The following is a 16269-nucleotide window of genomic DNA, read 5'->3' on the forward strand; positions in this document are numbered from 1 at the left end:
TGATGATATAATAAAAACCTTATTTTAAGGTCAGGCCCAGTTCATGGCACTAGTGGTCTAAATGTCTACAGAACTCTTCACTGGACAAAAAAAAAAAAAAAATGTATTTTGACGGACACAATAAACCACAACTTGAATTCAAGGTTATTACGAGCATTATTATCAACATACTTGATATTGAAGGTCTCTTTTTCTGTCTTACACTAAATGGACTGCTGTGGGAAGGAGATGTTTTCTTTTTTTTTGGTACCCAGCAGCTCTTAGAAAAACATGGAGACTACGATAATTGAAAAACATTCACTAAAAATCAACGTTTCATATAACTGCATTAAAATTAAAATTCATCAGTGGAAACAAAGGAAAGTTGAAAAAGAAGTCCTAAGAGGCTGGCTTCGGTATATCCTGAATATGTGTTCAGGAAAAAACAGGCAGACAGGTTATTCACTTAGAGGAGTCTCTTATCACATAGGAGTGGGTAAACAGCTTGCGGAATGCACCAACGACAGTCACCTATATCTATCTATCTATCATCTATCTATCATGTATCTATAAGATGCAGAAATATGAGTAGAGAGACACAGAAACATCACATACTGTTAGTTTAGTATTTTATTTAGTAACATTTTATTAAGCGCCTACTCTATTCAAAGTACTGTGTATGTAGCTGGAATACAGTGGGTTTTATAGTCCAGTAGGAGAGGCAGAAAGATAAACAATGAAGAGGAATTTCAAATGTAGCAAGTGTTCCTAAACAGAAAGGTGTGCCAATCTCATGGGCCTGTCACACACATGGCACATTACATAGCTTGTAAACGGCATCAGAACGTCTGACATGGTCATGTTTGCACATTTAGTTTGCCTCCATATCACCCCAAATTCTGAGTTATTTTCCTTTGGTGATCCAGGGTAAGGGAATCTACTATTTCTGCATAAAACCAAGGGCCCTGATTTCATCTTTAGGAAAATAATTTGTGACTAGGTGGCCTGCACAAGTCTTGTTGAACCCTGGCAGTTTTACTCTTTCTTCTTCCTGTATTGAATCTATAACCACCTTACTGCAGCCATGGAGAATGGGATCTTATCTGGCTCAGAGATCCTCCTCACCTGATGATATGTGGGTGAAAGCTATTCCTACAGCCTGTCATGAAACCCTTCTCCAGCCCAGGTCTTCTTCTACCTCTAGTACAAGTGTCTACTCCTTTTATTCTCTCTCACATAGACACACATAGCTTCCCTGTTTTTACCTCTGTATATTGCATACATGAGGAATAAACACCAAGCTCCATTCATGTCCAGTTCAATATGAATTAATTTCCTCTTCAGGCTCTGATTATACAGAATTTCTTATTGGCACTGCCTCATCAAAATTCATAAAAAAATTCTTCCTCTGGACCAGAAATTAATTTACTTCTTTATTTTAATTCACTTACTACATAAAAATTGAGCATTAACATTTAGATGTACAGTTGTGTTATACGTACACTGTGCTCAATGGCAATCATTTGGAAATTAGCTCAGAGACACTCTCTGCTTTACTGATGACGATGTTCTCGAGAAGGCAACTACTTTTATACAAGAAGAAAAACCAGTAAAAGTCAAGGTTGAAGGAATATTAGGTCAATGTATTTTTAAAAAGCCCTGAATGAAACTTGTTTAAATTTGTGGGACCATGCCACAGAACTCAGAGTCACATCAGAGCTGCTATTAGAAGGAGGGGAGTATTGGAGTACCCAATAAATATCAACTGAATACATGCCAATACCTTGCACTGTGTTTAGTGTTTTACATGGCTTATTACATTTTATCCTCATTAAAAAAAAAAAAGAGTTTGGAAAAAAACAATTGTATCTGAAAGACATTTTGTTCTGACATTGTCCATTTATTTTAATGTGTTTTTTTAAGAAACTTATGCCAGTTATCATTACATTTATAATCTCTTCATCCTTTCCCAGTCAAAAGAAAGTATATGTTGTGTTCTTTATGGGGGCAGAGAGAATAATTGGAGTATAGTACTGCAAATCTGCTTAATTTAATGCTGTAGATGACAGGGTTCATAAAAGGAGGAAAAAAGAAATAGATGTAGGTCATTGCAATGTGTACTAGGTGGGGAACATTCTTCCCAAATCAATGGATAAACATCAAATCAAATATAGTGACATAGATGACCAAGATGCAGCTGATGTGTGAGATGCAAGTATTAATGGCTTTAGACCTCTCTTCTCCAGAAACAATTCTCATGGTAGTCTTGAAAATCAAAATATTGGAGCAAAAGATTATAAGACAGTTCAGTAGGACCATAGGAAATATTGCCACAGCAGAATACAGATGATTGAAGGTGATGTCAGCACAGGCTAGTTTGATAACATCCTGATGTAGGCAGAATAGGTGAGAGAGAACATGGGATCTGCAATAGGAAAACCAATAGGGAGGCAATATTGGGGGGCAAATGAGAACAAATCCTCTCATAAAAACTCCACTTCCAATCTTTATTACTTGAGCATTGGTAAGAATGGAAGTACATCTTAGCAGGTGGCAGATGGCAATGAACCGATCATAAGACATAGCAAGCAAAATTCCAGACTCTGTGATAGGGAGACTATGGGAAGCAGGCTTGGAGAAAGCAGGCACCATGGCTGATTTCCCTGTGATTCATCCGCAGCACGCACAGCACTATAGGAATTATGATCAGGGTCGTCCTGAAGTCTGTGGTTGCCAGCATGGCTAAGAAATAGTACATGGGCTCATGGAGGTTATGGTCATCCCTGATGAGAAATATGAGAATGCCATTGTCAAGAAGTATGGTGATGTAGACTGCAAATAATGGAATGGAGATCCGGTATCGGCCTTTTACAGGCCTACAAAGCCAGTTAGCAGAAAGTGTCCAGCATTAATGTTGGGTTCCATGATGGACATTAAAGTAGGATAAAGCTTCTCTTAAGGAAATGCTGTGCATAGGTCTGTAGGTCTTCAGAAATTCTCCTAGAGTGGTTTTTGCTTTTTTACTTAGTGTAAATCTTCCCTGAACTGCAGTGACACCAAAACAATGAAGCGTTCATTTGTAGGAGAACCTTAGATATCAAAACAGATATATGAACAACACTAAAACTGCAGTGACTAATATATGTGCCAGGCAATGTATAGGGCAAGGAAGATGCAGTAGTAAGTATGCAAGATAGAGCTGGTTTTTGTTCTTCTGGATCTTAAACTTGAAATAGATTCAGAGAATGAAAAAGAGATAATAGCAATATTAAAAAATATAATAAAGGATTTATAAAATTTTATAAAGGATTTATAAAATACAATAAAGGATTTATAAAATTTATAAAATCTGGCAAGATTTGGGCAAGGTCAGGGAAAACTTCCCAGAGTATGTAATATCTGACAGAAGTGTGGGAATCAGGTAAAAAGGAGGAAAAATTTTGTTCTGAGGGAAGAGTAGAGGAGAAATTCCTAAAGCAAGAATGGGTTTGAAGAAATAATTGATACTCAATGTATATAGAAAAATCAAAATGACAGTAACAAATAATTAGATCATGGGAGTTTTATTCATTTGTAAAATCATACAAGATGGCTAGCATGGTAGCCCTCTTACCATAGGTAAGATGCAAAAGCTCTTAAACATCTACACTTTCTAAATGCCCCTATCAGTGTTGGATAGGGTATGAAGAAGTAAGGACATGGAGAAATACCAATATATAGCCATGAGAATTAAGAAGAATATTCTAGGGCGAGTTCATAATATATATGTACAAAACCTCCAAGACCTCGAGACTTTCACTTTTAGTCAATTCTTTAGTTGAAGTTTCAGCTCTTCCAATTTTTAACTATGCAATTTTGGTCAAATCTCTTTGACTCTAAGGCTATGAGCCTCATCTGAAAGTAAATGAGACTAATTAACTTTATCTTGCTCTGTGAAGAGTAAACAATATCATTTGGGAGAGGACTTTGTAAGCGGTGAGATATTATGCAAATGTGAGGGTTTTGTTGTTGTTGTTGTGACAATTATTTTAAAAGGCCATTTTCATTTTGTTTGGCAGAGGTGGACTAGTATCACTCACACTCAGATATGTTGAATCACTCCAATTTGCTCAAAATTTTTGGAGAAGAAATTTAGGATTATGAGGTTTTAAGAAGGCTTGTGATGAAGGTGACTGAAATGGACCTAGTGAATCTAGTGAAAATTTACTAATGGAGTGAGGGGTAAGAAAATTTGAGGAGCACTTTGGTAAGTTTGGACCAGACCAATTGAAGCCTGAAGCATTGGGCTTAGAGGGTGAGCCCATTGGGGGTGAGGGCGGGGCCGACTTTGCCTTTGTAGAGTTCAGAAAAGGAAAAGCAGAATGTAAAATTTAAAAGAGAAAAAAAACAACAAAAAAGGAAACTGTTTTAACAAGGATGAGTCAGAATTGCCTATTTTCATAACTCTAGTCAGTGCTATTTCCTGTGCTATGCTGAGGCAGGGGAATCAGAGTGGGAAGATAGCTAGAAAGCAAAATTTCTTTCTATGATACAACAAACATGGTCTGAATATGTTGTATATGCTCCCTTTTTCTTCTTAATAGAATGCCTGTGAAATTCCTACTTTCTCCATTTTTCAAAAAACTGATATTGAAATGCCTTGTAAGCAAAGCAAAACTTAGACAACTTTCATGCCCCTGTATAACCTCTGTTTGACCTAAAATGCAGTATATCCGGTCAGCCAATCCTCCAGCACCAAGCAAATCTGGACCTTTTCACCCCAAACAAGTTTAACTATGTGGCCCCAGCCAATCAGATATTTTTAATTTTTTTCTTCTTTGTTCTTTTTTCTTTATTCTATAAAAGCTTCCTTTCTTGTGTTCCATTTTGCAGTTCTCTAAGTAAACACTGTTTGCCTCAAGAAGTAGTAAATAAAGTTTGTCTCATCTAAATTGTTTTTTTAAATCATTTTTTAACATTGCAAAGACCTATAATCCCAAGACTGTTGCCTCATGACTTTGAAAAGTATATCCATCAACTCACAGAGTTGGAGGTTCATCTCTAGTGACCCCTTTAGATCTGTATTGATAAAAAACTGTCAAACTAATTATTCTGTTTCAGAAATTTGAAGACTTCCAGAAGATACTCTGGATTTCTCTTCTCTTAAGTGTCTTCTCATGGAGAAACACTGCCCACCACATATTTATGTGACCAACTTTTTTTTTTTAACTTATAAAATTTATTTATTTTATTTGCTTTTTAAATTAAGTTTATTGGGGTAACATTGGATAACACAATTATATAATATTCAGGTGTATATTATATTTGACATCTATATATTCTATTGTGTGTGTACCACCTGAAGTCCAGTTTTCTTCAGCTACCATGTATTTGATCCCCTTTACCCATTTTACCCTCCCCCAATCCCCTATATTTGGCACCCTTTACTCTGTCCACCTCTTCCCTCCTCTCCCACCCCCTACCCTCTGGTAACCACTAGTCCATTGTCCATGCCCCTGAGTCTCTGTTTGTCCTGTTCATTTGTTGCTTTTAGGTTTATATCCACATATAAGTGATACCATGTGATTTTCTACTTTTTCAGTCTGGCTTATTTCGCTTAGAATGATTATCTTGAAGTCCATCCATGTTGTAGCAAATAGCAGTATTTCATCTCTTCTTATGGCTGAGTAATATTCCATTGCATATACGTACCACAGCTTCTTTAGCCAATCATCTATTGTAGGACACTTTGGTTGCCTTCATGTCCTGGCCACTGTAAATAGTGCTGCTATGAACATCAGTGTGCAAATATCTTTTCAGATATGGGTTTTCAAGTCTTTGGGGTAAATACCCAGTAGAGGGATTGCTGGATCATATGGTAGATCACTTCTTATTTTTTTGAGGAATCTCCATACTGTTTTCCATAGTGGCTGTACCAATTTGTAGTCCCAACAGTAGTGTATGAGGGTTCCATTTTCTCTGCATCCTATCAACATTTTTTTTTTTTTTTTAGGCAAAGTAACTCTTGGTTGACCTCACAGATTGCAAGGAACTTGTCAGCTTACAATCCCTTAATTTTTTATTTTTTACGCCTACAGCACCTAGTCTTCCTAGGTGGTCTCCCATCCAAGTACTAACCAGGCCTGACTCTGCTTAGCTTCCGAGATCAGACAGGATTGGGCTTGTTCAGGGTAGCATGGCCATAGACTACCTCTCCAACATTTGTTATTACTTGTCCTGTTGATTATAGCTATTCTAACAGGTGTGAGATGGTATCTCATTGTGGTTTTGATTTGCATTTCCCTAATAGCTAGCGATGTTGAGTATCTTTTCATATATTTGTTGGCCATTTGTATGTCTTCTTGGGAGAAGTGTCTGTTTAGGTCCTCTGCCAGTTTTTGATTGGAACTTTTGATTTTTTTTTTTGTTATTATTGAGTCATATGAGTTCTTTGTATATTTTGGATGTTAAGCTCTTATTGGAGGCATTGCTTACAAATATATTTTCCCATTGAGATAGTTGTCCCTTTACCTTGTTGACGATTTCTTTTGCTGAGCAGAAACTTTGTAGTTTGATGTAGTCCCAGTCATTTTTTTCTTTTTTTTGCTTTTACTTACCTTCCCTTCGAGGTCAAATTCATAAAATCCTCTTTAAGTCCAAGGTCCTTGAGTTTAGTTCCTACGTTTTCTTCTATGCATTTTATTGTTTGAGGTCTTATATTCAGGTCCTTAATCCATTTTGAGTTAATTTTGGTGTGTGATGATAGACAACAATCTAGTTTCATTCTTTTGCAGGTGGCTTTCCAGTTTTCCCAGCATCACATATTAAAGAGGCTTTCCTTTCTCCACTGTATGCTTTTGGCTTTTTTGTCAGAAATTATTTTCCCATATAAATATGGGTTTACTTCTGGACTCTCGATTCTGTTCCATTGGTCCGTGTGTCTGTTTTTCTGCCAATAGCATGCTGTTTTGATTACTGTTGCTTTGTAGTATAATTTAAGTCAGGCAGAGTAATGCCCTCAGCCTCATTCTTTTTTCTCAGGATGGCTTTGGCAGTTTGGGATCTTTTGTGCTTTCATACAAATCTTATGACTTTTTATTCCATTTCTTTAAAAAATGCTGATGGGATTTTGATGGGGATTGCATTAAATCTGTATAATGTTTTAGGTAATATGGTAATTTTAACTATGTGATTCTTTCAATCCAAGAACACGAAATATCTTTGTATTTCTTTGCATCTTCTTCGATTTCTTTTAATAGGGTCTTGTAGTTTTCATTATATAGATCCTTCACTAGTTTCGTTAAATTTATTCCTAGGTATTTTGTTCTTTTTGTTGCAGTTGCCAAAGGAATAATTTTTTCCACTTCTTTTTCTGACACTTCATTATTAGAGTATAAGAACGCTATGGATTTTTGAATGTTGACTTTGTATCCAGAGACTTTACTGTATTTGCTTATTGTTTCTAGTAGTGTTCTTGTGGAGTCTTTAGGGTTTTCAATACAGAAAATCATGTCATCCACAAATAGTGACAGTTTGACTTCTTAGTTTCCTATTTAGATGCCTTTTATATCTTTCTCTTGTCTGATGGCCCTTGCTAGGACTTCCAATGTTATATTGAATAAGAGGAGCAATAGTGGACAGCGTTGCCTTGTTCCTGATTTTAGAGGGAAGGTTTTTAGTTTTTCACCATTAAGTATAATGTTGGCTTAGAGTTTGTCGTATACAACCTTTATTATGTTAAAGTGTTTTCCTTCTATGCCAATTTTGTTAAGTGTTTTGATCATAAATGGGTGCTGTATCTTGTCAAAGGCTTTTTCTGCATCTATTGATATGATCATATGATTCTTATTTTTTAATTTATGTCAATATCACGTTAATCGATTTGCATATGTTGAATTATCCCTGTGCCCCTGAGATGAAGCCCACTTCACGGATCATGGTGTATAATCTTTTTAATATGTTGCTTTATTCGGTTCACTAGTATCTTATTTAAGATTTTTGCATCTGTGCATGAGAGATATTGGTCTGTAGTTTTCTTTTTTTGTGTTATCTTTACCAAGTTTTGGTATCAGAGTAATATTGGCCTCATAAAATGAGTTGGGAAGTATTGCCTCCTCTTCAATTTTTTGGATGAGTTTGAGGAAAATAGATATAAAACTTTTTTGAATGTTTGATAGAATTCCTGGTAAAGCTATCAGGTCCTGGACTTTTACTTTTTGGTACGTTTTTGATGATTGTTTCAATTTCCATACTGCTGATCTGTCTATTTAGATTTTCCAATTTATCTTGATTCACTGTAGGAAGGTTTTTTTTTTCTAAGCACTGGTCCATTTCTTCAAGGTTATTAAATTTGCTGTTATATACTTTTTCATAGTATTCTTGTATGATTCTTTGTATTTCTGCGATATCAGTCGTAATTTCCCCTCTTTCATCTCTGATTTTGTTGATTTGTGTTCTTTCTCTTTTTTCTTTAGTGAGTCTAGCCAGGGCTTTGTCAATTTCATGAAGCTTCTCAAAGAAGCAGCTCTTTGTTGCATTTATTTTTTCTATTTTTTTTGTTTTGTTTTCAATTTAATTTATTTCTGCTCTAATTTTGATTTTTTTCCTTCTGCTGACTTTAGGCTTCATTTGTTTTTCCTACTCCAGTTATTTGAAATGAATTGTTAGGTTGTTTATTTGGGCTCATTCTTGTTTTTGAATATAGGCCTGTAATGATATGAACTTTCCTCTTATGACAGCTTTTGCCGTGTCCCAGAAGTTTTGATATGTTATACTATCATTACCATTCATTTCTATATATCTCTTTATTTCCCTTATTATTTCTTCTCTGACCCAGTTATTCTTCAGTAGCATGCTGTTTAATCTCTATGTATTTGTGGTTCTTTCTGATTTCTTTTTGCAGTTGATCTCTATTTCAAAGCATTATGATCAGAGAATATGGTTGGTATGATTTCAATCCTCTTTTATTTGTTGAGGCTATTTCTGTGTCCCAGTATGTGGTCAATTCTTGAGAATGTTTCATGTGCACTAGAGAAGAATGTATAGGCAGCTGTTTTGGGATGGAAGGCTCTGTAAATATCAGTTATGTCCAGTTGGTCTAATGTGTCATTTAAGGATGTTATTTCCTTATCGATATTCTATTTGGATGATCTGTCCATTTCTGACAGTGTGGTATTTAGGTCCCCTACTTCGATAGTGTTTTGGTCAGTTTCTCTCTTTAGTTCTGTTAGTAATCACTTTAAATATTTCAGAGCTCCCTGATTTTGAGCATAGATATTAATAAGTGTTATGTCTTCTTGGTGCATGATTCCTTTTATCATTATGAGATGTCCCACGGTATCTTTCTTTACCTTTTTTATTTTGAAGTCTATTTCATCTGATATTAGTACCGCAACTCCCTCTTTTCTCTTAATGCCATTTGCTTGAAATATCATTTTCCGCCCTTTCACTTTGAGTCTATATTCGTTTTTGGAGCTGAGATGTGTCTCCTGGAGGCAACATATGGTTGGATTCTGTTTTTTAATTCATTCTGCAACTCTGTGCCTTTTTATTGGTGAGTTCAGTCCATTTACATTTAGGGTGATTATTGAAATATGAGGTCTTCTTATAGCCATTTTATCTTTTGCTTTCTGGTAACTCAGTATTTCCATTACTTCCTTGTCCTTGTGTTTCTGTTTTCTTTATTTTGGTTGGCTTTTGTAGGTTTTGTCTCTGGTTCTTGTTTTATGTTATATACGTTAGTTCTGAATCTTTGATGTGTGGTTACCATTATGAATATATAAAGGATAGTTTTAAATATATATATATATATATATATATATATATATACAATTATTCCTTTTCTTCTACATGTGCCTTATCTCCATTCCCTTTTCCTTATTTGGATCTTTGAATCCTCCCCTTTTCAGTCATTGTTATCTCAATGTGTCCCTATGTATGCTGAACATTCATTACTCTCTTGTTATAACAATTCTCTTCTTATTATTGCACCTTATAATGCCCTCTTCTTAGTAACAGTTGCACTCTTGTGCCTCTATTTGCCTGATAGTCACTTTACTCCTAATTATTTATTTATTTTTATCATTTCGTTTTAGGTGAACTGACTCCTTTCAGTATTTCCTGTAGTGCAGGCTTCATAGTGGAGAATTCTCTCAATTTTTGTATGTCTGAATGATCTTAGTTTCTCCTTCATATCTAAAGGAGAGCTTAGCTGGATATATTATTCTAAGCTGGTAGTTCCTTTCACTTAATAGTTTAAATATTTGATTCTATTCCTTTCTGGCTTGTAAGGTCTGCACTGAGAAGTCTGAGAATAATCTAATGTGCTTTCCTTCATAAGTTATCATCTTCTTTTCCCTGGCTACCCTGAGAATTCTGTCTTTGTCGTTGATTTTTGATAATTTTAATACAATGTGTCTTGATGAAGGCCTTTGGGTTGAGATAACTGAGTTTTCCGTTGACTTCTTGACTTCCGAGCTCTAGCTAATTCCTTAGATTTGGGAAATTCTCGTCCACTATTTGGCTGAAAATGCTTTCTAGTCCCTGCTCCTTTTCCTCACCTTCGGTAATGCCCATTATTCTTATGTTTCCTCTCTTGATGGTATCAGCTAGTTCTTGTATTTCTCTTATGTTATTTTACATTCTTTGGTTTCTCTCTCCTTCCTTCTGATTTATTTCTAGATTTCTGTCTTAGATGTCACTGATCCTTTCCTCCATTTAGTCAACTCTATTTCTCAAGCTTTCTGTTTCATTTTTCAACTCTTGCAGTGTGTTCTTCATCTCCAGAAGATCTATTCTGTTCTTCTTGAGGGTGTCAATCTCCTTGTTCTGCTCATCTAGTTGTTTGTTCAATTCCTGAAATCGTTGATATGATTCGTTTCGGAACTCACTGAGTTTTTTCAGAAGTATCATTCTAAATTCTCTGTCATTTAAATTGCATATTTCTATGTCTGTAAGCTTATTTTCTGGAGATTTTTCTCTTTCTTTCTGAGATGCCTTGTCACCTTGGTTGTTCATGGTGTTTAATGGACTATTTCTCTGCTTGGGCATTAATGGAAATGTATTCTACTTTTTTTCCAGAAAGAAGATTTATTATATAAAGGTCTCTCTTTAGCCTGTTGCAAAGAAGGTGCTTTTCTTTTGATTTCCAGTTGGTGGCGTCTAAGGTTCTTGGATCTCTGCTTTATATAAAGCTTTAAAAATTCCTTTTTATTTTCTGATAGATATTTAATCACACTCACTACCCTCAGTTTCTGTCCCTGTCAGTGTTAGCAACAGTTCTGGTAGCATTTGCTCAGATTCCCCTGGGACTCTGTGGTGTTTGGTCTCAGAGAATATGCTGAGAGGGGACCTCTGGGTTGAGAGTTGGGGGCTGCAGCTCAGCTTCGGTTTTGCAACCACAGCAGGTAAAACTCTACTGTTGTTTCTCTGCCGTCCTGCTTCTCTGTCTTCTGCCGTGATGACTGGGTCCTACCACTGGCCGGTTGTGGGGAGCTCACAGCTTTCCCAGGCAGGGCTGTTCAGAGAACTCTCCGCTCTTTCTTTCCTTTCCTTCTTCCTGCAGGGAGTTTCACAGCTGCAAGAAGCAGCTTCTTTATTTCTTCCAGTCCACCATCTGACACCTGGGGTTCTGACTTGTGGTAGCTCATGCACAGATCCCATGCATGCTCAGATGTGCTGGCATGCAGTTTGGGTGTTTTTGTTGAGTTTTAGATGTTCAGTTTATTATCGTTTCAAGGGGAGAGATCTGGGGATGTCTCTCACTCCACCATGTTTTCAAATATCGACTTTATGTGACCAGCTTTACATTTGCCTTTCTTTGGCTTCCTTTTTCTTCTTCTTTCCAAACTTCATCCCTCCAATCCCTGTCAGCCTTGTACTCTTTCTTCTCTTCTTTTTCATTTCTGACCTCATCTCTGTTGTCTGAGTAGGTAATCTGTAACTAACAACACTATTCTGATACAAGGTATCTAGTAGACTTTATTTAATCACCAATTTTTCTTTATAAGGCTCAGTGAGTAATTTATACTTTTTCAAAGGCATGAAATGATCATCCAACCTACAGATACATTAAATTCTTGAACTTATTAGTGAATACTGACTCTAAATGGCCTTTTATCCAAAGCATCCAGGAGTGTTTTCACTTGGGTAGCACACTTGTTGGTAAACATGGTGACCACCTTCCCCTACCCACTCCACCCCGACACCAGATCTGCTATCACTCCCTATCTCTGTGTGGGGTTTGAGATCCTCAAAATCTGTAGTGCCTGTACTTCAACGTGGAAGGGAGTGAACAATGAAGATCTCTTCTGCCTTTAGTTTATAGGATTTACACAGTTATTTCCTGTTTACTTCTGGAAATGTGCAGCAATTTAAAGCAGAGTATCTAATATCAAAGTCCTCAAAGTCTGACTCCGCTTTATTCTGAGACTGGTCTATTTGACAAGGTTTTCTTCCTGTTAGTCTATACCCCTGGTCATTATAGTGCCTCTCCTTCTCAACCTGATTTACACTTCTTGGAAGTAAATACCTGCGGTAGAATGTACACGGGCAAAAAGAAAGCTGGTTCAAACAGCTGAAGAGAGCAATAAAGGAAACAGATGATACATTCCAAAGTTCTGAATCACACCAGCTATAGCTGCCTTTATTCCCATCAATCTTCTGCTTTTTACTTCCAAAATATATCTGCCTACTAGAGAGGAGAAGGCAGATTTTAGCTTTTCCTTGTTATAAAAATTTGTAAGAAGTGATTATTCAGAAGCAGCGTTTTGGGGGAGCCTTTGGGATATAATCCTATGCCCCATCATCTCTTGACTGACATACTACTTCCTTTCTCTGTAAGCTCCAAAAAACTAACTCTCTATACCTACCCTGCCCTGCCATACCCTGCTATCAATACTGAGCTTTCCAGGAAAAGACACACCAGAGCCACATAATGACCCGTTTGTTCTTCAGTCTTGTGTTCATTGGTGCCATAAATGTGACCCTGGAACCCTGAGCCTGTTTTTGGATCTAATATCACCTTTTTAGATCACACTCAGAAGCTAAGCGTCAAGGAGGATTTGTTGCAGAAGGTCCTCCCCAAGGCCTGTTTCTGCCTCCTCCCTCCTTGTTTGTCCCTCTAGCCTTGGGGATTTGGAACTTGAGAACAGTGGTCTCCCAAAGCCTCATCTGTGTCCTGGTTTGGATATTACCTTTGTTACCAGGAAGACAATTCATTTTAAACATATGGATAGGAAAGAAAACGTAGAGAAGGTAGCCTTTTTGCTCCAGATATTTTTTTTGTTTTTGTTTTTGTTTTTGAGAACTCCCAGGACTTTAACTCTACATTGAAGCACATGTGATTATAAACTAATCTATCAGGAAAGTTTCCCACCTACCTCCCTTGACCCTACTCTTGAGATGTTCAACTGCGCCCATCATGATCCCTGAGCTCTGCTCTGTTTCATAGGATTAATTCTTTCAAAGAGAAACTGAACTTTCCAGTCCTGTATTTCTTATAAGCTCTTTCTGTGATCTCTCTATCCCATCTCTTTAATATAAGGAAGAACAGGAAGAGAAAAAAGAAACCTTTGAGAGTGTCAATCAAATGTACCCATTTGACGGGCTTTATAAAATATTTTGTTATCCAATACCCTTTATATTAGTCTTCTACAGCAGATCTCAGGATTACTAGGCCTAGAAAGTCAAGAAATATTTCCTCTTATGAAACTTAGATCCCCTTGAAGTCTTTCCCAAGACCATGAGGAAAGAATAAACTCTGACTTAAAGTTTTTCAGGATATTAGGTGAGAATATGGCTTAGGATGCCCAAATATTTGAGGGAATTACAGGGCATAATAACAAAGACATAAAGAGAAGAACCAACAGACACACAAGGAAACATACATCCCTTCGAATTTCATTCAGTTTAATCAAAAATTTGTATTTTATTAAAGATTATCTCTGTTACTGTAATACCATAGGGAAAGATCTATAATATCATTATTCTCCTGGAGCACACAGTATGAAAGCTATGAAAGGACAAATACAAATGTCACACAAATTACAGACACAAAGCCAACTGAGTAAAAATGAATAAATAAATGAATAAACCAGCAAATAATCCCTTGAGCTGGTAAAAATCATTTACTAGTCTGGAAGCTGCTCTAAAGATCTGGTTTCATCTTTGTTTTTCTCCTTGTTTCTCCTGAGAATTCTGGGAAATTTTCAACCTTCTGTGACCAGGAGTAGATAAGAGTCAGAGACCACTTTAAATACCAGTGTGATGGAGCCCAGAGAAAGAGTCCATCTATATGAAGGAAAGTGACTAGTCACTGGATCAACCCTTGTATAATCCTACCATTTAATATTCTGTCTTCTGTTCAAAAGAAATCTTTTTGATTCACTTTACGACCTGTCACTTGAGTCTTGAGTACTGGCTCTTCAGCTGGCCACAGGACTATTGACTCTTTCTCCCACATCTAGACTGTGTACAAAATCAACTTTGATAGCTATTTGGAGCAAGAAAAGAACATTCTTTTTTCTAGTCACAAGCATTGCCTCCATCCTCTCCTTTTCCCCTCACTTACACATATGACCAGCTCTTTCTCAACTCTGATATTTTGTACATTTCAGGAATATCCACCCAGTCTTATCTATAACATTATTCCAAACTGGAACCATAATACCACTTTACTATCTGAAAATACATATCTCTGTTCAGTAGTATCTGAGAATAACTCATTAAGATAATGGCTATCTGGATGAGGAATTATATCTGTTTAGTATTATACAATTACTTCTCTATTATTATATTATGTACATATATTTACATATATTATTAACAATAGTAATCAATAAAAATATTTAATAAATGTTTCTCAAAAATTTAGCTGAACAGACTTAGGTATACTCTCCCTAGAGTTGGCATATTGAACTGAGGACAAGTAGATTTCATTAAAATTTAGAGCAATTCTCTAGATAGCAACTAATTCCATAAAAGTGAAAAAACTAGATGAATGTCAGAGGTCAAGACTGTAACTGTTAGGTGTATCAGAGCCAATACATGCAGAACATATGATAAAATAATAGGATTTGTCTCAAACACTGGTGACCCATACCATAGATCCAAGAATAATATATCAGGTGCCATAGACTCACCAAACAGGGTGAGTTAGTTGGGAAAACAGAAAATCAGATGGAAACTTGAGATATATGTTAGTGTTGCCTGCATGTATTATATACAACTCAGCAATAAATAGGCAGCATAAGATGATCTAAATAGCAGAGAGGTTGACTTCCAACACCATGCCTTTCCTTAGTTGCCTCCATCAAAAAGCTATCAACTTGTCCAAGTTTCCTTAGTTATTACTTGAAGAGCAATGAGTCAAAGTTATGCTCTAGTTTGAGACAGAGAGAATAAACGAATTATTCCGATCTGGATCTGCTTGGTTTTAATGCTATAGATGACAGGGTTCATAAAAGGGGGGAAAAGAAAGTGTACGTAGCTCATTGTGATGTGGACCACTTGAGGAGCATGTTTTCCAAACCGATGGATAAATGTCAGACCAACTACAGTGACATAGAAAACCAGGATACAGCAGATGTGAGAGACACATGTGTTGAGGGCCTTGGCCCTTTCTTCTACAGAAGCAATGCCCATGACAGTCTTGAGGATCAAAATGTAGGAAAAAAAGATGATGAAAAAGTCCAACAAGACCATTGCAAATACAACCACAACTGGATAGAGACGATTGAAGGTGATGTCAGCACAGGCTAACTTGATGACATCTTGGTGGAGACAGAAAGCATGAGAGAGTACATGAGACCGACAATAGGGGAACCAGTGAAGGCGAATGATTATTGGCATAATTGACAGACCAGCCCTTGTTAATACCCCTATCCCAATCTTTATTACCCTGGCGTTGGTAAGGATGGAAGTGTATCTCAAAGGGTTATGGATGGCAATGAAACGGTCATAGGCCATGGCAAGCAAAACACCAGACTCCACGATAGAAAGAGTATGGATAAAGTAGGCTTGTGCGAAGCAGGCCCCATGGGCAATCTCTCTGTGGTTCAACCACAGGACACCCAGAACTGTGGGCATCGTGGTCAATGTCACTCCAAGGTCTGTAGTTGCCAACATAGCTAAGAAATAGTACATGGGCTCATGAAGGTTATGGTCATTCCTGATGAGAAAGACAAGGGTGACATTACCAAGAAGTATGGAGATGTAAACTACCAATAATGGGACAGAGATCCAGTGATGTGCCTTCTCCATGCCTGGGAACCCAGTAAGCAGAAATGGGGAAGAAGTGGTGTTGAGCCACAT

General features: G+C 36.8%; 1 protein-coding gene and 2 pseudogenes across 1 annotated transcript; all 3 read right to left on the reverse strand.

Moving 5' to 3' along the window:
* Nucleotides 1-1938: 1938 nt before the first annotated feature.
* On the reverse strand, nucleotides 1939-2904 carry LOC120590475 (olfactory receptor 51B6-like; annotated as a pseudogene).
* Nucleotides 2905-6047: 3143 nt separating this feature from the next.
* On the reverse strand, nucleotides 6048-6166 carry LOC120590571 (uncharacterized; annotated as a pseudogene).
* Nucleotides 6167-15330: 9164 nt separating this feature from the next.
* On the reverse strand, nucleotides 15331-16269 carry LOC120590127 (olfactory receptor 51B6). The gene has a single exon (XM_039847762.1). It carries the CDS (start codon nucleotides 16267-16269, stop codon nucleotides 15331-15333), a length of 939 nt encoding a protein of 312 aa, XP_039703696.1.

This window comes from Pteropus medius, unplaced genomic scaffold (genome assembly GCF_902729225.1).
Source record: "Pteropus medius unplaced genomic scaffold, Ma_sr-lr_union100, whole genome shotgun sequence".
NCBI lineage: Eukaryota > Metazoa > Chordata > Mammalia > Chiroptera > Pteropodidae > Pteropus > Pteropus medius.